The sequence below is a fragment of the Eretmochelys imbricata genome, chromosome 1, assembly GCF_965152235.1.
Source record: "Eretmochelys imbricata isolate rEreImb1 chromosome 1, rEreImb1.hap1, whole genome shotgun sequence".
Taxonomy (NCBI): Eukaryota; Metazoa; Chordata; order Testudines; family Cheloniidae; genus Eretmochelys; species Eretmochelys imbricata.
This window is the reverse complement of record NC_135572.1, coordinates 28861009-28882530: the sequence shown is the minus strand read 5'-3', so window position 1 is coordinate 28882530 and position 21522 is coordinate 28861009. Positions and strand designations below refer to the sequence as shown.

Here is a 21522-nt window from a genome sequence, read left to right as displayed (position 1 = left end):
TTCTAGTTTCTGGAACTTCCAAAATACATTGATGAAATCAAAATGGAAATATGTAGCTGGTTGGTGAAAAGGGTAAGCTGTGATGCATTCCTGTTAAATTACCACATTCTAGTACACTAATTTTCTTTAGGGAAATTAAAATTTTAAATGCATGGCTTTTTGGAGAAGGTAGTTATCAAGTGAATTGTTGCACTGTTTTGGTATCTGCATCCAGCAGTATTCTCCTGATGGGGTGTTCAAAAAAACAGTGCCACAGTAATTCAGCATCTGGCATCGTTGGTTTTCATGCTGTTATGCATGTTAAACCTGGTATATCTGTTGGAACATGTAGATTTAATTAAATTGTAGGTGGTTTTATTCGGAAGCTGGTGAAATAATGTTGCCATTGAAATATTGTGGAAGTGCCAATACAGACTTTTATAAATCTCAGTAGTAGAAAAATGAAGTGAACTTTGCATCAGAATATCTTTGATTTTGTGTTTTTAAAGGGGGGGAATTTCCTATGGCGTTCTGACTGTAGAGAAACACAAGCTGACTGCGGTCACGGTCAGGAAGATCATCTTCATACTGAGAGGGTATGTACAGAGCAAATGTACATATTTGTAATCAGGAAGGAAACTAAGGAAAATAGCTAGTGTCAAGATAGGGATAGGTCAGTTGATGATCATGCTCAAGTCTTAAACTGGACTTGAAGGTGCATTTTTGTTTAAAGCAGAAATAAACCTTTATTTTGAAAAGGGACACCATATCTTTTTTACTATAAAGCCACTATGAGAAGAGCTGGAAGCCTTCCCACAAGTTTCACTTAAGTAGGTGTTGTCTAATGACCTTTTCCTTCATCTTTCCATATGCTGTGCATTTCTGCAAACTTGGGTGCTGGTTCCATTGAAGCTCCTGATATCAGTGCCCTAGAATGACTTCTTGCAGACCAAAGCCAATTTGAGCAAGCTTTAGGATCTGAGGTAGACAACTAATTTTGAAGCTTTTAAAATGTCCCTTTTCCTCTATAGGGATCATTCAACACATTATGTTACTTCCATTTTTGTCAAGCTACTTGCAGTTCATTTTAATCTTTTACTTCTTGCCTGCAGTAATTTGGCCCTGTCTACTTGGGTAAAAATGTGTGGTTTTTTAAAGTTTGGGTTTTTTATTGAAAACCTCTAACATCTGTGTAGACCCATTTGAACTATTTCCCTCCTAGTGTACAGTATGACCAGCTCAAACAAATTCAAAGGTGGCGAACTTTTTTTCTGTGCAGGGGTGCCAAGGTTACACAATCTTTCTTGTGAAAACAGAGCCTTTTAAAGCTAAATCTAATAGGGGAAGAAAGCCAGCAGTATATGGACTACTAATTTAGGTGAATAGTTGAATTTTTTTTGTAATATAGTTGACTATCTTGTTTAAAAAGATGAATTTTTGATAGCTGGGTGAAACTGCCTCGTTACACACTAAGAATAGGCACAATTAATGGTGTGTGTCTGAACTGAGCAACGTGGCTACAGAAGTAACAGGTTATGCTTCCATCACTGTAAAATGAATTACAGTGGTGACAATGAGACCTGTGACAAACTAGTCTTAAAATGAATTTGAACTTTTTGTCCAGATAGAAGGGTAAATTCAAACATAGGTTCTGAAAAATGGTCCACTGTATTGAGATTATCATAAAATACTCATCTGCTTCAATTTATTTTGACATGCGGGTTTTTGTCCGGTAGGCCAGCGGTTCTCAACCAGGGGGCCATGTCCTGCAGCTGAAGCACAAGCCCTTGTACCCCCATTTGGTTGAAACTGGGAGTGGAGTCCTGGTGTGTCCTGGAGGTTTTATAGCATGTTGAGGGGGAAAGAAAGAAAAAGGTTGAGAACCCCTGCCCTGGGCAGCAAAACAAGATCTGTGGTTTAGATCAAGTTTAGCCATAGACTTTCTATAAGAAATCCAGGTAGGTGCAGGTTAGGGATGTAAAAGTCTAACCCAGTTAACTGATAAGCGTGATGCTTACCAGTTAACCAGTAACTATTAAACTCCGCCCAGGGTCCTGGCTGCTGCCCCCACACCCTTAGTTCCCTGATTAAACATTTAACTGTGTAACTGATAGAATTTTAATTGGTTACACAGTTATGTTTTTAAATGTTGTTTACATCCCTAGTGCAGGTTAATATCTAAATACATATGGTGCAGCATGCATTTTGTCAAAGAAATTGAAGATGGGGATTACAAGACCACTTGACTCTTCATATCACTTTCTTGGAAATTGGGCTTTTCATATTTAGGGCATTTATCTATGTTTCTGGAGTCCTGTTGGAGGATTTAGAGGTTTATGTTAGCAAGGTTTGGTTCTGTAGTGAACAGGGAGGTCCCATACCTTCAAAAGACTTGATAACTATGTATTTTGCAGTATTACTGTAGCTGTTTTTGTTCCAGGATACTAGTGGGACAAGGTGGGTAAAGGAATATCTTCTTATGGGACCAACTTGGCTGTTGGGAAAAGACAAGCTTTTGAGTTTACACAGGACCTGAACAAGAAAGCTCTTGTGTAAGCTGAAAAGGTTGTCTTTGGCCAACAGAAGTTGGTCCAGTAAAAGATTACCTCACCCACGTTGTCTCTTTCATTATTTAATGTCAGCATTTGAACTGCAGTTTGAAAGTAATGTAAATGGATGATTGTGAACCACATCCTGCCTAATGCAAATTGTGTAATAAAACTACTTCTATAACAATTCCAGGGGAAAGGTAAATTTTAAATTGTAGAGGCCACTTAACTGGCATTTGAGTATAACAAACTGAATTCTCTCTGTTTTCAGGGAGTCCAAATAACTCTGGAACACGTAGTCACAAATCACATTTTCTTCTGGTGTCTTGGTAAGAAATTCTGGTGTGACTCCTTGAATGAATTTTGTGGTAAACTACCTGGTTAAAGGGTGTTGCATGCCTCATTAACTCAAAATTGATTTGCATGCTATAGGATTGGATTATGCTAGGGTGTGTAGCATCAGAATAGAATCTGCAGTCCTTGTTGGAAAGCAAAAGGCTTCATAATGAGGATTATGCACAGACCTGTATTCCTCTAGTTGGCTCTTTTGAAGAGCCATATAAAACTCATTGTTAATTAGTCCTATTAAATTTGCCATCAGATTGTTTTGGTATAGGAAGAATTAGAGCTTTGTTTTCATTTAACTGGCATCTGTTTCTATATTGGAAGAAATAGGTGGAGATGTTTCATAAAGTAAAAGTGTATTCTGCTCCGGAATATAGAGGATATTGTGAGGAAATGTTATGATGATTGGCAAAATGTTCAACTGCTCTGAAAAGAGTGAATGATGACAGCCTTTCTGAACACTTGGGTTATGTGGATCTTGTCTATCTTGCTCTAGTTCAGGTACACACTTGCTGTTTAATGGTTTAAGCTTACCTTAGTATCAGACTAAAGGAAAAATGCATTACAGTTGGGACAATCGTGTTTGTTGCCACTGCTCTGTGTGGCAAGTGTGTGGTGTTTTTTTGTTAACTTTATCCCCTGGGTTCTAGTTTTTAGCTCTCCAAAAGTAGGGTTCTGGCTGGTAGTTGCATGGGTGATTTTTCAAGGAGAACACAGGTGCTTCAGGAAATGTATGGTGGTACAACCCCATTGTTAAAAATTGCTGCTGCTTATGTGTGTTTGTGTGGCGGTAAACTGACCTCGATCTTTCAGGTGGATCACATGTTTAGGAAGCAAGGCAAGTGAAGTGATTACAAAGAAGCCTGGTCAACCAGAAATGAGGAGATGCCTGTTCATGAGGTAGGAAATTCTACCCTTCACCCTTTTATTAAAAATTCAGTGAGTGGTGGCTTTTGGTTTTAAGTAAAAACTTATCTTCTATCAAATTTATTTGATTTGAGAAGTATTCCTTACTAAATAATTTAATTGTAAATATCATAGAATGAACACTTAGTTTTATCAGTGCTATCTCTGCACATAAGTGAAGGATTTTTTAACTTCACTGGCATCTCCAAAGGACATCTATACAAAAATAGCCAGCTAAATAGTAACATAGAACTACGCTTCCGCCTGAAAACTTAATTGCTGTTATAAATAACACATGAGATGGCTAACTGAAGAAATAGCAGGGAGTTTTTTGCCTTTTTTCAGTCACTTTGTGCAATTGATAGCAGTTTGTGTATAGTCAGTTTTCCTGTCCAGATTAATAATCTGGATAAAACTAAATTGCTGGCCATTATCATCAAGCAGTCTCCAGTTCCAGATTATAACCAGTTCAGTATTAACCTGTCTGGATGGGACATAGAGCAGATGGCAGCTGTTAAAATATTTGGGCAGCATTGTAGACTGTACTGAAGGATCCTCAAAAGACGTGGACATGTGTACAGCAGCAGCTGGTGCTGCTGTAGAGTTTTTGGGCCTGTCAGCTGTCTGTGGGGAAGCTGTGATATCAGGTTTTCTACAAAGCTTCTGATGTATAGAGCCACAGTTGTATCAACTCTGGCAGTGAAATGGATTGTGAGGAAAGATCAAGAACGCCAGATTGATGCTGTTGATTCTCGTAGTCTTTGTTCGATGAAGACTTCATATCAAATGGCAGGACAAGATCAGAAATCATTATACATGATGGAAAAAGCAGGCTTTTACCTTTTCAGTAGGTGTTCCTGTTGAAGTTAATCTTTAGGCTGGTTGATATTGGCAAAGCTTGTCCTATATTGGAAATTACAGAAGCTGTAGGATCTCAGCCCTGTATTTCTTACTACAGTACCACATAACTGTTGAGGTCTATCCCGATGGAGCCTCTCGTATAGGTTCATGTCGTTGGAAATACCTCATAGAGCAAACTTGTGGTTTCGCTTTACCCATTGAACTATTTGTTAGCTCTGTGGGATAAAACTGCAAGACAGATTTTAATTGCGGGGGGCGTGTGTAACTATTTAACTCTCTATGCATGGACACTGAGCAATATATTTTCTGTCCTGTAGGCACTAGCTTAGTTAACACTCAACATGGATTGAAAATCTTATCTCACAAGGAAATGAGCAAATTGCTGGGTAAGATTTAGTGAGTGACTTGTCCTGTGCTTTGATTTCTCATTGTAACTAACTTGTTGAATCACATTGTCACCCTGCAGCTTAAACTAAAACTAGGATCTCATGTGTTCTGTTTCTGCAGCTTCAGAAATTGTGAAATCAATCCTTCACCCAGCCTTTGCTGGAAAAACTAAGTTTTCTTTTTAACAGATTGTACACTGTCTGGTCTTGACAAACCATGAAGGTTAGAAACAAACAGACATATTAAGTTAGTAGACAATTTGAAAGAATAGCTTTGAGGTGTGAATCTCTCTTATTTTGCTGGGCTGCTAATGCTAAAATCCAAATGAAAGTAAAGCAACATTAATGGATTTACTAAACTTTAGCAGAATTTATGTATCCCAAACTGAACTTTCCATGACCATGTGCCAAAAGTCAACTGTCCCTTCTTTAGCTGCCAAACTCCCATCTTCTGAAGTGCTGTAAGTACTCAGAATAAAAACGTACAACACATTGAAAAGGTAGAGGCAGCATAAAATCAGTGTCAAGTAACAGATGTATTTTCATTCAATGAAATTGCTGCAGAAATTCCAATTCACTGTGCTGGAGTGTTGCAGAATCCAGGGATCTTGCCACAGAATTACTGCAGATAGCAGTGTCTTGACTAAAACTAGCTAAATGTTCTGTTTTAAAAAATGCATCAGTTGGAGTACAAATACCTCTTATAATCCTGGAAACAGAGTTTTACTAGCTTCATTTAATAAGAACTCCTCTTATGCTTCTGGTTACTTCACAGCTTGCAAAATGGAATTTTGCTCGGAGTTTAGTACTGTTAGATCATTAACTTCTAATTCAATGCTTACAGAAATGTAATTTTAAAATGGGCTGATACTTTGGGATGGTGGAAGCTGTTACAAACTGTTTTAACTGCGCACTGCAAGGTATCTGCATCCAACAGCATTCTTCTGATGGGATGCTCAAAAGCCAGTGCTACAGTAATTCAGCATTTGGCATCGTTGGTTTTCATGCTGCTGTGTGCTTGTTAAACCTGGTATTTCTGTTGACACAAACTGGAGTCATCTATATGGATTGAATGTATCTGATTTTAACTTATCCATATAGTAAGCCATTGACCAGCTGTAGAAGACTGACAATCAGTGGTGCACTCACTACTTTATTCTTTTTAGAGGGACTTCACTACACTAGACAGACCAGATTTCATTATGACGAAAGAATTGTTTGAAACACAGTATCATGACACCAACTTGTTTGACAGGTAATATACTTACAACAGCCGAAACATTTTTCATTCAATTTGGAAGGTATAGAATTGCAAATAACTCAAAATACAATTAAGTTTTGAGAACATCTAATATGCTGAAACTGCAGCAGTCAGTGAGTGTTTCTACTTTATTCCAACACTGCTGAAGTGTAGTCTAAACCTCAGAGACTAAGGCAATCCTCATCTCTAATTGTGATAACATTTTTGACTTGGGCAAAATCAATTTGGAATTGTTACCCATATCTGAAATTAGGATAATTCTTACATACGTACCTGGCATTGCATATGTACCTTGCGTGGGTATTGTGATTTAGTGCCTCAAACAATTTTGAAGATTAAAAAATAACCTGAAGTTCCAGGCTGTGTGAAGGAAGAACTGATGTCTACTGTGAGGAGTAAGCACTTGTAATGCTTCGATCTGTCAAGGACGACTGTTCCAATTCTCAGCTTAATTTTTAGAGCTTTAAGTTGCCTTCCGCATCATCATATAACAACTCTGGCCTTTTCCATTAAAGGTTTTAATGCTCAAGTATTACTCAAAACTCCAATCAGTGGTCATTACCAAGGATACTAGGAAATACCATTTCTGGTGTGCTGTGGACATGACCATAAAGTAACTCCATCAGATTTTGGCACTGCTACTTTAGTAGCACTAAATCTGTTGGAAACAAGTAATGTAAGCGATCAAAGAGCACTCTTTCATGTCATGCTCTGTTTTTGCATAAATCCTCACTGAGAACCTTTTTACATAGGTTTGTTCTGTTAAGAATAGCCAGATTTCAGCTAAAGCTATCTAAAAAATATTTTTAAAATATTAACTATGGAAGAATTATCACTTTGACAGTATGTTCTTTATCAGGATTACAGGCAAAAATCCCTGACTTTATTGAATATTTCTAATAAAGATCTGTTTTGATTTCGTTGGAAGCTCCTCAGATGGTTCACTGAAGAGCAGCTTATCACAGGACTCCTACATTTAAATGTAACTAAAGAAAACTGACAACATTAGCTAAACTGCCTCTGAATAGTGCTTTTCCTGGCTTATCTTCAGGCAACTCTCACCTTGCTGTAATTTATTATGGCTTGATACTAACCAAATCTGGTGACTCTCACTTGAACCCTTTAGTGCCTATTGCTGACAAATCATTGACCGCAAATTCCAAATGAAGACCAGGCGCTGACATGGGTATGGAAAACTTTCTAGCTGTATTGCAAAGGTAAGGATGTGTGCAAGCAATTCTGATAAGCAACAGCAGCCACTATACTTAAGGTCATTTCAAAGAGGGTTTGCATGGCTCTGAAACCAGCTGCTCTTAACGCGATGACCTAATATTGAAATCCTCTGTGGGATGCCATGAGCACTTAGTGTGCTACATGGCCTATTTCTGAGGAGATAGATGTAGTGCAGCTAGGGTGTTGATCAGGTGTAAGAGGTGTGCCACTAAACACTCCAAATTACAGATCCAATGCAACTGTGCCAATTAATGGGAAAACTTATGTTGGCTTCAGAATTTAGGTTACATTTTAAGTTCTTCAGGCTTCTGACCTCAGAACTGGAAGAAATGGTTTAAATTAATATTTAAAGTATGATGGAAAGCAGCTTGATGCTGAGTCCCATACTTCTAGTGTACGTGTCACTTCAGTCAGTTGGTGGTCTGGCCCTAAGTATTCACATTTAAAACAGAAATAACAATTGTAAATGTTTTTTATTCTAAGCCCTTTTGTCTATGGGAGATTTCCTCTTGCTAGTTGAGGACCAACTCTGGACCCAAAAAACCTTGGAAGTTTTACTTGTATTACCTTATCTTCACATACTTCACTTCCAACAACAATCCGTTCATAAATGACAATCTAGCAACCAAAAGCCAGCTCTAGGTAACAACCCTCGAAGCAAAAGCAGACTTGCAGATGAGGGTGAAGGTTGAACCAAACCAGGGGATGTTCATTTTTAATCCACTAATCACTGATTGTGGGAACCTCAAATGTGTAGCACTATAGAGGTAGCATCCATAGGCTTGGGAAATGGATAGAGTAACTCCATACCATCTTGTAACTTGACTAACCCTACCTCCAACATATGAGCTGTAGTGACTTTTTGTTTTTGTTGAGGGAGCTGTATCCAGAATGCAGACTGAGCCATCCTTTTTGTCAGAAGGGAGAAAAGGGGGTGAGGTTTTGGAAGGTCAGCTATGTAAAGCTGAGATATCAGAATTATCCTTGTTAAATAGCAGTCACTCAGGCTCAATATTCCTTATTCACTCTTCATACAGGTCATTTAGAAGTTGACCTGCAAGTTGCTCAACTTCTAAATGAGGGCTAGTCAATAAGCAGACCACACACCAAATCCAGACTGCCAGGTGCTTTTGAACAGACCCAACATTTTTATTTACTTATTAGGGCTGTTGATTAATCGCAGTTAACTCACATGATTAACTCAAAAATTAATTGTGATCAATCGCAGTTTTAATCCCACTATTAAACAATAGAATACTAATTTAAATTTATTAAATATTTTGGATGTTTTTCTACATTTTCAAATATATTGTAGTCTGTAACTGAAATCAGTGTCACCAGAAAGTAACAAGCATTTGCATGGCACTTTGATTTCAGTCTTGATCATTTTTAGGTATCAGTGGGGAGACAGTACCAACTAGTAGCTGAAGTTTTGAAGAATATCACTAGTATAAGTTACAATTCCAAAGTAATTGTTACAAAGTCCTTGTGTTTAACAGTGTATGTTATGTGCTTACCATTTACTGATGCATTCCAGTAATTTCTGGCTGAAAGCTTGTCTTAACCAGTGCCTCATTACAACACTGTTTGCATAAACAAAGCTGGTACTCAGTACCATTGGACTGTTTCTTTGCCAGTGCAATACTGTAACATTTAAAAAACAAAACAAAACACTGATCAGGATTCTGATCTGAGCATTAACTGATAAGGCAATACTGTCAGTCAGGGGTCATGATTTAACTTTGTAAGGGCTGCATGTTTCACATACCTGTGATAAAGTAAATTTTAAAAAATTGGATTTTATGTATTCATTTTTTATGTTTGACACCATTGTTAGTGGGAGAAAGGGCTTTCGAATGATACCCAACTTGACCCATTTCTGATGTATGAATATTTCCACCAACCGGTGGAGCTAGCTGGAAGGGCAGTGAGGCTCCACTACAACACTGCAGAGGGTGACAGCATTTAAATTATAATTCTGTAGAGTTAGGAATCAAAGGATACCTCCCTTACCTCTTTATCGTTAACTAGCCCATGGAATTATGCATGCTCCCAGACTAATATAGACAGTGTAATGCTTTATTTTAGGAAGTGGTATGGCCCTGTTACCAGATCGTTTTTTGATCATTTCCTTACATGGTTAAATATCTATTAATAGGAGACATGACTAATTGTATGCACTGACTTAATCACCAGAAGCTCAGCAATGTTACCTGAATCTGTGCTTTTTTTTAGGTCAGTGAGAGACCCCTCCCTAAGCTGTGGACAACCTTAAAACGTCTTGAGTTTGCACTGCTCCACTGGATGCTGCTGTAGTAAACTTGATTACTGAATCCTTTAACCTAAACTTGATAACTGTCACATGTATTTTTAAAAACATGCTTTCGAGGATTTAATGGAATGAGTCACCTTCTAATCGACAGGAAACTTCAGGGTGAACTGCTACATTGGCTTCATGATTGAGTCAGTTGTATATTGTGAGCCCTGGAAAATGACACATTCTAAAGTTATTTGAGAACTTACTTGCAAATAAGTGGCAGTCGTTCAATAAATACCATACTATGTACAAAGTCTAGTTTTTCCTCATACTATTCAGTTACCTGTAACTTAGCTGAACACACCTGTGCTTAATTTTCAGCAATGCAGCTGCTGCTGACACTTGGTTACCTACAGGTCAAGTTTACTGAAGGCTTAAGGCAGGGGTTCTCAAACTGGGGATTGGGCCCCTCAGGTGCTTGAGGTTACGGGGGGGGTCATGAGCAGTCAGCCTCCACCCCAAACTCTGCTTTGCCTCCAGCATTTATAATCTGTACACTAAAAACACTTCTTTAGAGAAGGGGGGTTGCACTCGGAAGCTTTATGTGGATGGGGTCACCTGTGCAGAAGTCTGAGAACCCCTGGCTGAAGGGATGGCAGTAGCACCCCAATTCTGCACAGAGCTAGAATCTTTCATTATTGTTTAAACTGGGTCCTGGGTGCCATCTTTGAGTTGAGCCCAGGTAACTTGACCCCATCAGGAGCTGAACCCACCACAACTGCATTGTAAGGAATTCAGTAGCTAGAACACAGGCTGTCTTTTACAAAGGTCACTGAATTGGTGACTTCCCAGGACCTCCATGACTGCAGCAGCAAACCTGAGGGCTGCCGGAGCAGCAGGATCTGCTGGAGCACAGCCCAAGTACCTATGTTTTAGTTAAGGGTATTTGTATAGTAGAGACATAGGCAGCATTGCCTCTAATTTTTCCTAACAGGTGGAATGAATTTTATGTCCACCAGTATGGAGGCAGAGTGGCCTATAAAATTCATGTTGTGGGGGGGGGCTGAGGAGTTGGGAGCGTGGGAGGGGGCTCAGGGCAGAGGGTTAGGAAGAAGACCTGTGTGTCCCCTGCTGTAGTAGCTCAGGTTGGGGCCCTAGGACAGCTGCCTCCCCTACTCACAGCAGGTCTGGGGGCAGTGTATCTCTTCTCCTCCCCCCCCCCAAAAAAAACACCTCTGAGCAGCTGCAGTGCTTAAGAGGCTGATACACAGCTTAGAGGGAACTTAGGTGATAGGGCATGACTTTGAGTAAATACCCAGGCTCAAGCTTAACTCCCCTTCTTCCCTCCCCCCACTGCCATCTACACAAACCCAGGGCTCAGTCCCAAAACCCTACATCAACCCTGGACCTAAAGTTCAAGCCCTGTTTCTTTGCAGTGGAGATGTAGCCTCACTGGTTCATGCTGGGGGAGTCCACCAAAGGAAGCCCATACATAGACTTTTATTTGCCCAGTGGACAGCCAGTTTCCCATACTGCAGCATGATGGGCTAGGGCAGTGGCAGCCACCTTTTGGGAGGGTGCTAGGGATGGTTGGTTAGATTTACATCCACCTAAGCAGTGTAGACACTGGAGCCCCAGATGGGGATCTAAGGTTCAACCATTCTTAACCTTAGCATCTACATATTTGTAACCCTAGGTCAGGGGTGGGCCAACTACAGCCCAGGGGTCACATCCAGCCCTCCAGCTCCTGCTGAGAAGCAGCCTCCAGGGCTTGCCTAGATCTGGCACTCCAGCCAGGGAGTGGGGTCAGGGTCTTGCCCCACTCCACATGGCTCCCAGAAGCAGCAGTATGTCCCATTCCAGCTCCTACACACACAGACAGCCACAGGGCTCAGCACACTGCCCCCACAGCTCCCATTGGTTGGGAACCACTGTCAGTGGACAGTGCAGAGCTGCCTGGCTGCACCTCCCCATAGGAGCTGGAGGGGGGACATGCTGCTGTTTCTGGGAGCTGCTTGAGGTAAGTGCCACCTGGAGCACCCTCCAATTTTGTGAGCAGTCATAGCCCACCATACAATTTCCTTACCCAGATGTGGCCCAAGGGCCAAAAAGTTTGCCCACCCCTGCCCTAGGTTAACAAGTCCAGCAGCTGCTACTTCAAGTTCTAATGCAGGACTTAATGTAGACACAGCCTGAGGCATGTTCTTCAGCTTCTCTATTTAACATTTGTAAATGTTGACACTAGAACTAGATACAATATTCCACTATCAGTCTCACCACTAGAGTACACAGAGGTAAAGTGATCTCATGTTAACTGTAAGACTCTACAGCCTTTCCAGGATACAGTTTATCATTATGTGTCAGACTCCTTTGAGGGACTGCAGAGTTTCAGTAAAATGCATTGGGTAAAATTTTCAAAGGTAAAAATGGCAAGGGTTTAATTTCAATGGGAATTAATAGTAACAGGCCTAACCACTTGTTTACCCTTCCCTTTATATTTATGACACCTTTAAAATCCCTCCTGGCCAGAGGAAAAGCCCTGTCACCTGTAAAGGGTTAAGAAGCTGGGATAACCTGACTGGCACCTGACCGAAATGACCAATGAGGAGACAGTTACTTTCAAAGCTGGAGGGAGGGGAGAAACAAAGGATGTGTGTCTGTGTGATGCTTTGGCCAGGGACAGAACAGGAATGGAGTCTTAGAACTTAGTAATCTAGCTAGATATGCATTTGATTTTCTTTAAATGGTTGGAAAATAAGCTGTGCTGAATGGAATGGATAGTCCTATCTTTTTGTAATGTAAGGTTTTGCCTAGAGGGATTCTGTTTTGAATTTAATTACCCTGTAAGGTATTTACCATCCTGATTTTACAGAGATGATTCTTTACTTCTATTAACATTCTTCTTGTAAGAAACTGAATGCTTTTTCATTGTTCTTAAGATCCAAGGGTTTAGGTCTGTGTTCACCTATGCAAATTGGTGAGGATTTTTATTAAACCTTCCCCAGGAGGGGGGGTGCAAAATTTTGGTGAGAATTTTGGGGGGGAAAAAACATTTCCAAATGACTTTCCTAATAAACCCAGTTAGACATTTGGTGGTGGCAGCAAAAGTGCAAGGGCAAAAGGTAAAATAGTTTGTACTTTGGGGAAGTTTTAACCTAAGCTGGTAAAAGTAAGTTTAGGAGGTTTTTCCATGCAGGTCCCCATATCTGTACCCTAGAGTTCAGAGTGGGGAAGGAACCTTGACACCACTATTTTCACCTTTGAAATAAATCTCCCCTCAAGTGTCATTGAAAGGGTGTATCATTTTAAATTAATAGGAATTAGGCAAATTGGACTGTTTTACCTCTGTATCCTATGATTTTCCAATAAATTGACACATGCACAGGTTTCATTACAAAACTTTATTAAAAAGATTCAGCTGACTTCACTTTTAAATGCAGACCATCCTCAATTAAAAAGCCTTTGTACAATCTAGATCTGGTTAATCTGAGTCATAATACAAGCAGAAATGGAGTATAAACTGGAAGATGAAATCTAATTAGGCAAGCTTTGGTAGTGGTTATCACTCAAATCTTGGGAACAAACTACTGAGGTTGCTACATATTTAAATTATGAATTTGACCTATATCAAAGCTCAGTACTTCACAGCCACATAATGATATTGCTTAATGTGACTTTGGCCTTATCATACATTCCTTGGATTGAACTGAGAAAGGAGTCAAGCACTTTTTATTCCCAGAAGTCTCCTAAAGGATCTAGTGTTCAATGTGTCTTTTTGGCTCGTAGTTTTTCCAGTGTTTTCTGTAAGTAAAAATAGATGTTTAAATATCTAGCAGATTGATTTAGATGCGAAGTACCTAAATAACGGGCTGGCAGTGTTATGAATAGCTAAATGCTCAATAGGAAGGGCATCAGCTAAGCATCAATGTCCTATTGAATACTTGCCACAACAGCAGATTGGTTTATTCAGACAATGAGGTATTCAGTGTTTAAATACATCAGTGTATATTTGGTACCAGGCAACCTTATGTAAATAACAGAACAAGCACAGTAATAATTATATTTCTTAAAGTCATGCAGTGGATGTTTTAACTGCGTCCCCCTGGAGGGAGTTTCTCAGGCTAACCCTAAATTTGTTGCAATGAATGGAACAGTGTGCCAACAGTAGCCAGAAGTTTAAATCCTGATACTATGGTTTGGTTTAAATCAAGTGAGCAGTTCCATTTCAAAAACAAAACTAGTGTAACCTCTTAATAGCTAGAAGTGGAACACTTGGACTGTAGAGGCACCAAGCTTTCAAACACTGACTCCTAATTTGGGAGGTTTTCACCAATGCACTCTTTCCAGCAAAGTTACAGGAGGGGAAAAATCAGGATCAGATGATGCTTAATCAGATTTAATTTGTAGGGAAGAGTTTAGATAGTTTTGTTTCTTTCCCACTGTTGTTTTGCCAGCGTTCATAATTTAACTATACACCTTAAAGACCGTAGCTCTCTATTGCTATTTTTCAACCTGGTCTTCATTGAAAAATGCAAAATTTTAGTATGTCAATTTAAAAAATTAGTAGCTGAAAGCCTATAAACACGTCACATGGCTGTAATTCATCACCATGAGATAGGGTGGTAGAATTTCATCATTACTGCACGAATGGCTTACCACATTTGCTTTAGATGAACTCCAGTTTTTAACAATACGACGTAGATAGCAGTCTCATTAAAAAGGGACTTCACCGACAGCTCAGTGGAATTAGAACTGCTCAGAACAACAGGCATTAAAATAGAGAAACGCTAGGCCAAGGGGTTTAAGATACTGTACCAGATGCAGTTACCTTTTGAAACTCTTTAGCCTTTTCCCTGTTTTTAGCGTAGGTTTGTTGTCTTGATTTCTCTTCCTTTCTGATTTTCACTTCAGCTAGTTGATTATAAAGTCTGCCAAACAGTAAAAATGTGTATACTTCTTATTAATGGGGGCTCAATTTAAAAATTAAAGTGTTTGTATTACATATACAGGGTTAAACTGGAAACGATTAAAAATGCAACTTTGGTTTACTTCTCTAGTATGCCAAAAATCCTTATTAGTATTTATATCCAATAAGTTTAATTACCCAGAGTTTTGAGGTTATATTTGTAATTGTTTTACTATATATTATCATCTTGACATTTGACAGAATGTGAGTGGCAATTTTCCCAATGTTTTACTGATCTAAAATCCTGAAGTTAGATTTAAATTGTAAACACATTGGCATGAATAATTATTTTAGCTGTAACAACTCAAAGTCACAGAATGGGAAAAAACTGTTTGCCTGGAACTCTGTAGGTCAAAAGTCTTTTCACTAAAGAGTGAAAACACTATTTATACAGCATAATTTATAATTATGGATAGCGAATGAGGTTAGATGCAGCAACACTTAGGCCAAGGTCTCAGCCTAACTTTGCCTGGCATGAGTGGTGTTTTGCCAATTTTTTCCTCTCTTACGTAAATCTGCTTAAGTAATGCTACAGCTGGCTGGGAAAAAGTGATGTTTTGTTCATGGAATGTGTTACATTAGATTTTTGGTAAAAGGAAAAGTTAATTAGTTTAATAAATATACAATCCTGTAATACTAAAAGTGCCTTTTAGTGGGGAAAAATAAGGACAAGGTGACATGAAAACTGTATAAGCAGCCTAGGTTGTGTACATTGAAGCTTGCACATGTGTACTGTATGGGTTACATTAATGCTGAATGGAGAAAAATTTAATTAATGGATTCTTATACTTGTCCACATTACATATGCAAATGAAGTTTAGTAGAACCAAACTGGAGCAATACTGGAGCAGACACTGGAGGAATAAGTCTGACCGACCAGACCAGGGGTCAGAGGTGGCAATGATAGTCAGAAAATACAGGAGAATTTCCTGGTAGCCCAGAATTTGGTAACTTGGGCCTCTATCTATTTCATCATGTATGTCTGAAGTTTTATAAATAAAGGTGAAAATGATTAAGCCTGAACTGAGTGGACTCAGACTCATAGATTTTAAGGCCTGAAGAGACCAGCACGATCATCTAGACAGACCTACTGCACCATTGCAGGACACAGAACCTCACCCACCCACTCCTGTAATAGGCCCATATCCCCTGGCTGAGTTACTGAAGTCCTCAAATCTTGATGTAAAAACTTCAAGTCACGGAGAAGCCACCATTTACTCTAGTTCAGGGGTGGGCAAACTTTCTGGCCTGAGGGCCACACCTGAGTGGGGAAATTGCATCCAGGGCCATGAATGTAGGGCTGGGGCAGAGGGTTGTTGTCCAGGAGGGGCTCAGGGGTTGGGGTGGAGGAGGAGTGTGGAGTGTATGAGGGGGCTCAGGGCAGGGGGTTGGGGTACAGGAGGGGTGAGGGTGCAGCAGGGGGCTCAGGGCAGGGAGTTGGGGTGCAGGAAAGGTTTGCAGTGCGGGCTCTAGCCTGGCACCACTTACCTGAAGTGGCAGCGGTGCGCACCGGGGCCAGGGCAGGCTTGCTGCTCCCGGAAGCGGCCAGCACCACATCCCTGCAGACCCCGGGGACGGACACACGGACCACGACCAAGGGCTGCGCATGCTGCCCTCACCTGTGGGTACCTCCCCTGAAGCTCCCATTGGCCACAGTTCCCGTTCCTGGCTGTGGGCGTGTGTGCGTGCCTATGCCTGCAAGAGAGGGCAGCACACGGAGCCCTTGGCCCTCCCCCAGCAGGGGCTGCAAGGACGTGGTGCCGTCCACTTCTAGCAGCAGTGTGGGGCCCGCAGTGTCATGGAGGTGGCAATTCCACGGGCTGGATCCAGCCTACGGCCATAGTTTGCCACCCCTGCTCTAGTTCAAACCAGCAGGTGACCTGTGCCCCACACTGCAGAGTAAGGCAAAAAAACCCAAACAAAAACAAAACAAAAAAAACCCCCAAAACCAGGGTCTCTGCCAATCTGACCTGGAGAAAAATTCCTTCCCTACCCCAGTTTCCTGCCTTGCACTCCCAACAAAAAGCACAAAATAGTAGTCTCCACAAGCACTCATCTAGTCTAAGGTCTAAGGGGCTGAAATAAATGGGAGATCAGAAACCATTGCTAAAATTAAGGTTCTATATTAGTGCAACAGGTATTATTTCAGAAACAAAAGTAGTTTAGTCTAATTTCTACCAACTATATTCACACAATACCTTAAAGTGCGCTGCTGCATTTGAACATCTGCAGACCTTTTGTCCTCTGGAGAGCACACTTTCACTTCCCCCACTTTCTTCAACTGACTGATAACTGCACCTTTGTTTTAAACAAAATATATTTTTTTTAAATTTAAAAATGCAACTATGAGGCCAACCCAAAAGTGGGCTCATACAGATCAGTGACAACAACTGTACCAGTGACAACTATATAATCTTTACCAGGACAAGTTTACACCTTTTACAAAATTGAGTGTGTAGTGATTGACAGACAGCAGGTAAACCCTGGCCTCAAAAGGCAGTAAGGTCTGAAACAAAAACAAGAAAGACTAAATCATGTTTCCTATTTTGGAGAAAACACATTTGAAAAGAAACAGGCTGATAGAATGGACTCCATAAGGCAGAATTTTCTCTTTTGAGAGTAAGTCTCCAAATCTCAGCCAAGGACAATAGTAACGGTCTTATCTCCTACAGGGAACCACCACCAAGTTGTGAGGCTCTCTTAGTTTTTAGATTATTGTCTATAGCAGGCCACAGAGTTAGCCTGTCATAATGGTGCTAGCTATGCTCCTTATTTCCAGCTTCTAATTCCCATTAAAAGAAGCTAAAAATATGTTACGCTCTCAATACTGCTTTTTTATGTAAGCAATCACGGTTTTTCCAGGGATTTTATATAACTAAGCTGGTGAAGAGGTGATCCTAGGATTATGAGAGGGTGAGGTATCTCTGAAACGCTCTTAAGATGTGATCCAGGCAGTGAAAAAGTTTGAGAACCCCTGTTACAGAATATTCTGATCTGCAAGAGCAAAGATCCAAAAATAGCAGACTCTATCCTGCTTTATGGAATAATTACTAGAAGAATCCTTAATGCTTTACCCTACTTCCAAATGAAATTTACCAGAAGTAGAAGAATCCTCCTTTGGCATGTTAAATCTTTCAGTCTTGTCCCTTTGAAACAGCTTGGCCTGATGCTTTTCAGAACTTCTCTCTCTATTTTTTATTTCTTCCACTCTTTTAGAGGACTTCTGGATGAAGTTTTTCTTTCTCCTTAAAAATGATTCTTGTAAACTACCTGGTGTGGAAGTGAACTCTAACAACATGACTGTGAAGAAAGAAGGAAGGTCTCAGTACTTTTGATTTTATCGCTGATAGGATAATCACCTGTAGTAACCTATGAATTTAGATAGCTGTCCTAAAACTGAGCTTTACTGTTTTCACGGATTGTATCAAGGTTTGATTTGAGGAGAATTAGGAAATTTACTAAACAAACAGCAATTCAGATTTATGGTTCCTACAGTTATTTTAAAGCTACAGTGCACATATATAGCATTTTGGATTTGCTATACATGTTACTAAATCTTAATACCTTAAAACACACTATAAACAACAGGGTCCAAATTACAGACATTCTCAAAACACAGAGCAGATCTAGCTTGTCATTTTAAGAAGGCCCCAAAGTGTATTAGGCACCCACTCATGCAGATCCTCAGATCTTTGGTCTGAGAAGCTTACAAATTAATACTAAGGGGCAGGGGACCAACAAGAAATTAGGAAAGATGGAGAACATTACATATTATGCAATAGCTCAGCAAAGCTGGTGGTACATTATGAAGGAGTGAAAGACTATTTTCTAATTAGTAAAAGGGATAGAATGTGAAATGAGAAGAGTTAATAAGCTTCTTGTTGAAGTAAGCCTTCAAGACAGGCAATGTTGAAACAGACTTTTCAATAGGAACAGGCAAATAAAGCTGTTTCCATGGTACGGTGGTATACATTGGACCTGGACCACATCTAGTATGATGCTGTAATGAATGGCGGCATATACTTATATAATTACAAGTCTCCCATAAGTGGAGCTGTATTTTACCAATGTTTTAATATTTCAGAGATTCTCTGTTTCAGTTCTAATGAGTATACTGAAGTTACACATGAGTACCTGCAGATTGACGTAATGGAGACTGATCCTCATTAGGACTCTGAGCTATTGCAGAGTAGTCAGGAAGCGTGAAAACAGAGTAATCTGCTTCTGGGTCTAAAGGTAAAAATTCTCTCCCCTATTGCAAAACAGAAGAATCGATTGGTATAATGTACTTAGAACAGGCTACACATTTTAGTGAAGTAATATTAATGCATCTCCATTATTGTCAAGGAACAAACAATTAAGGAGCCAACAGAAAGATCTTTCATCATTAGCATAGATACAAGAAAAACGTAGTTAGCACACAGCAGCAGGGAATCCAGACTCCTGGCACTAAAAGCCATTTTATAAAAACTTCTCTTAAAACAAAAAAACAAAACAAAAAAAAAATCAGATCCTTACCCATAAAGCCGCTTTTCCCCATCAAGTTCAAACTTCTCATTTTTGCCTCAGGATCCAGTTTTGACCCCACTTACATCTGTTCGCTTTTCTTCCTGTTCCATCTCTATTTCCCACACAGTTCTGTCTACTTCTCCTATTCTCAGATAAATGTTACTCCCCAATGCTGCCCCAATGTTTACAACAGCCTCCAACTGTCTATTCTCAATTTCTTCCAGTGTCTAATTGCTTCTTAAAAGCTACCTTCATGCACTTGGAGCTCTTCACTGTCACTATTCCCTTTTGCAATTTAATTATTATTCATTTGAATGTGTGTGGTCATCTTCCCAAGATAGCAGCTATGTAAGCATGTTGCTTCAAAACACTGGCTGGCATCAACTATATTATAGTCATCCACATAGTCTTGAGAAAAGGTATCTTTGAATAAATTACCCTGTGATCATCCACTGTCAGAATGGTTTAATCCTAACTGGCATTATCTGTAGAGTTTGGAACTGGTCAGGGACAGTTTGTGGACAACATATGAGCATCTGAATAGTGACAGAATGATCTAGGTCAAAGAGAACCACCAAGGAAATGCCTGGAAAATTGGCAGTCCTCAAATGAGGAAATAATCATTCACAACCTGATTTTAAAGTTTTATCATTAGCATCCTCATGGACCTTTCCAGAGCTATTAAAATATCCTGAGGATGGAACAGATGATACACTAGCTTGAGTCATGCAACTCTGAGGAAAAGCTATAGTTTATCCACTGAGAAGGAAAAGGGAGGATTGGATAGAGAGAGGCCCCTAAACATTGTCTGAATTTCAGTTCCAGAAGTCTCATTAAAAGTCTACTACAAAATACCCCGAGGCAAGTTTCTTAAATTAGAATAAGGAAGCATGCAGTCAGAACTTAAATAGCATACTCACACCCACTGACTTAGTCATTCAGTACCCTAGGGGTCTGGGGACATCATTCACTTAATTTGAGCAAAAAAGACAAAAGGATACTATAATAAAAAAAAACTAGTGCAGTAATGCAATGAGCCCATCCTCTTCTGTCTATTCTGAGAACTGCAGATGGCTCTGAAGTGTGCCTCTATGCAATACCTGGATGCCCTTTCTCTAGTAAGGTAATAGGATTTTTGCCTTTCCCACTGAGTCTTCCAGGAATGGGTTATTGTTCTGCCTTAACAACGGGGGACATTTTTGTTCCTCTGACAGTGTGAACTTTGGAGTACTCCATCTCAACTAAGCTGCTGGGGTAAGGCAAAGGACTAAATGAAAGAAGCAGGATGGATTTCAGTTCTCTGCATCAGCCCAACCTACCAGACATGGCACCATCACCAAATGGCGCAAAAATCTGCAAATCTGGAGAACCCAAAACATGCTAATGATTTACAATATTGTATTACATGTTTTAAAATTATGAAGTTTCTTCTTCCTCCTACTAAAGCAAAAAATCTGCAGTACCAGGTTCAAAATGATGAGAGATAATCAAGATTTACCTCAGAACAACTTTTAAGTTCAGACTGACTAGCATATGCCAGGCTATCAAACTTATTTTTTCTTTTTTTCTCTTGGCTAATGTGTTCAGAGTCCGATTCTGCAACACTGATGTCATTTGAGCTTATCAGAGTCAGTTCAGGTTCTTCCATAATACCATGCCCTGACTCGGTCTCCTAGAAAATAGAGAAGACAACATCAAGGTAAAAAATCAATATTTCTAGCAACAGCAACATTTGTTAGCCTGTTACAAAGGAAAGAATTATTCAACATACAGATAAAAAGAAAACGTGCCCCAGGCAGTGAAAGAAATACCTCAGGCAAAGTGCTCTTCCCACATTTATTGATGTACTCAGAACGCCTCTAAAGGAGCTCAGTCCAACCTAAATATTTTATTTGCCATTGTACAAAACCTCTTTTCCACCCCTCCTCTAAACCGGAATTCTAGTCACAGCCTGAAAGCTAATTCTTGGCAAACAAAAGTAGCTTTTATTTGATCCTTAAGGGAACAGCATTTATAACAAAGTTTGGTTGTTTTTCTAAATTAACCATTTTAACCGTATCTTCCTTTACCATAATGGCTAGCCTTTTCTCAATTAAAATCTAGACCTAAAATGACCAGGATCAGTATAATTTCAGATTAAATTACACAAATTTTGAGAAGTCTCAAACTAAAACTGTAAAGTGAACTTTGCTAAATTTTCCAATTACAAAAGGTCTAAAATATCATGGAGCAATTGGTTGAAATCTGAATGGCATTTAACTCACTAACAA

At 39.7% G+C, this 21522-nt stretch overlaps 2 protein-coding genes and 7 non-coding genes across 24 annotated transcripts in view; 8 read left to right on the top strand and 1 right to left on the bottom strand.

Moving 5' to 3' along the window:
* TAF1D (TATA-box binding protein associated factor, RNA polymerase I subunit D) overlaps window positions 1-15766 on the top strand; it is a 32832-nt gene extending 17066 nt beyond the window's left edge. For 4 of the 10 annotated variants that reach the window (XM_077808207.1, XM_077808177.1, XM_077808150.1 and 1 more), the window contains 8 exons: window positions 7-72; window positions 489-575; window positions 2800-2857; window positions 3687-3773; window positions 4958-5026; window positions 6193-6281; window positions 7414-7504; window positions 9756-15766. The gene's annotated coding sequence lies outside the window, so the exon portion shown is untranslated. The other 6 variants (XM_077808196.1, XM_077808169.1, XM_077808188.1 and 3 more) reach the window with 5 other exon arrangements.
* On the top strand, window positions 189-329 carry LOC144259728 (small nucleolar RNA SNORA8). The gene has a single exon (XR_013344875.1). It is a non-coding gene; the product is annotated as a small nucleolar RNA SNORA8 (small nucleolar RNA).
* Window positions 1435-1570, top strand: LOC144259730 (small nucleolar RNA SNORA1). The gene has a single exon (XR_013344877.1). It is a non-coding gene; the product is annotated as a small nucleolar RNA SNORA1 (small nucleolar RNA).
* LOC144259726 (small nucleolar RNA Z40) lies at window positions 3265-3337 on the top strand. Its single transcript, XR_013344873.1, has one exon. It is a non-coding gene; the product is annotated as a small nucleolar RNA Z40 (small nucleolar RNA).
* Window positions 4750-4881, top strand: LOC144259733 (small nucleolar RNA SNORA18). Its single transcript, XR_013344880.1, has one exon. It is a non-coding gene; the product is annotated as a small nucleolar RNA SNORA18 (small nucleolar RNA).
* On the top strand, window positions 5936-6076 carry LOC144259727 (small nucleolar RNA SNORA8). Its single transcript, XR_013344874.1, has one exon. It is a non-coding gene; the product is annotated as a small nucleolar RNA SNORA8 (small nucleolar RNA).
* Window positions 6840-6960, top strand: LOC144259731 (small nucleolar RNA SNORA32). The gene has a single exon (XR_013344878.1). It is a non-coding gene; the product is annotated as a small nucleolar RNA SNORA32 (small nucleolar RNA).
* LOC144259729 (small nucleolar RNA SNORA25) lies at window positions 7556-7688 on the top strand. The gene has a single exon (XR_013344876.1). It is a non-coding gene; the product is annotated as a small nucleolar RNA SNORA25 (small nucleolar RNA).
* The window catches only part of CEP295 (centrosomal protein 295), a 54932-nt gene continuing 46573 nt past the window's right edge, over window positions 13164-21522 (bottom strand). For all 7 annotated transcript variants that reach the window (XM_077808060.1, XM_077808076.1, XM_077808068.1 and 4 more), the window contains 6 exons: window positions 20751-20924; window positions 18878-18995; window positions 17840-18043; window positions 16942-17041; window positions 14606-14705; window positions 13164-13578 (listed from right to left, as the gene is read on the bottom strand). In XM_077808060.1, the coding sequence (XP_077664186.1) occupies window positions 13540-13578; window positions 14606-14705; window positions 16942-17041; window positions 17840-18043; window positions 18878-18995; window positions 20751-20924 (735 nt within the window). In that variant the 3' untranslated portion in view covers window positions 13164-13539. The remainder of the gene's footprint in view (window positions 13579-14605; window positions 14706-16941; window positions 17042-17839; window positions 18044-18877; window positions 18996-20750; window positions 20925-21522) is intronic.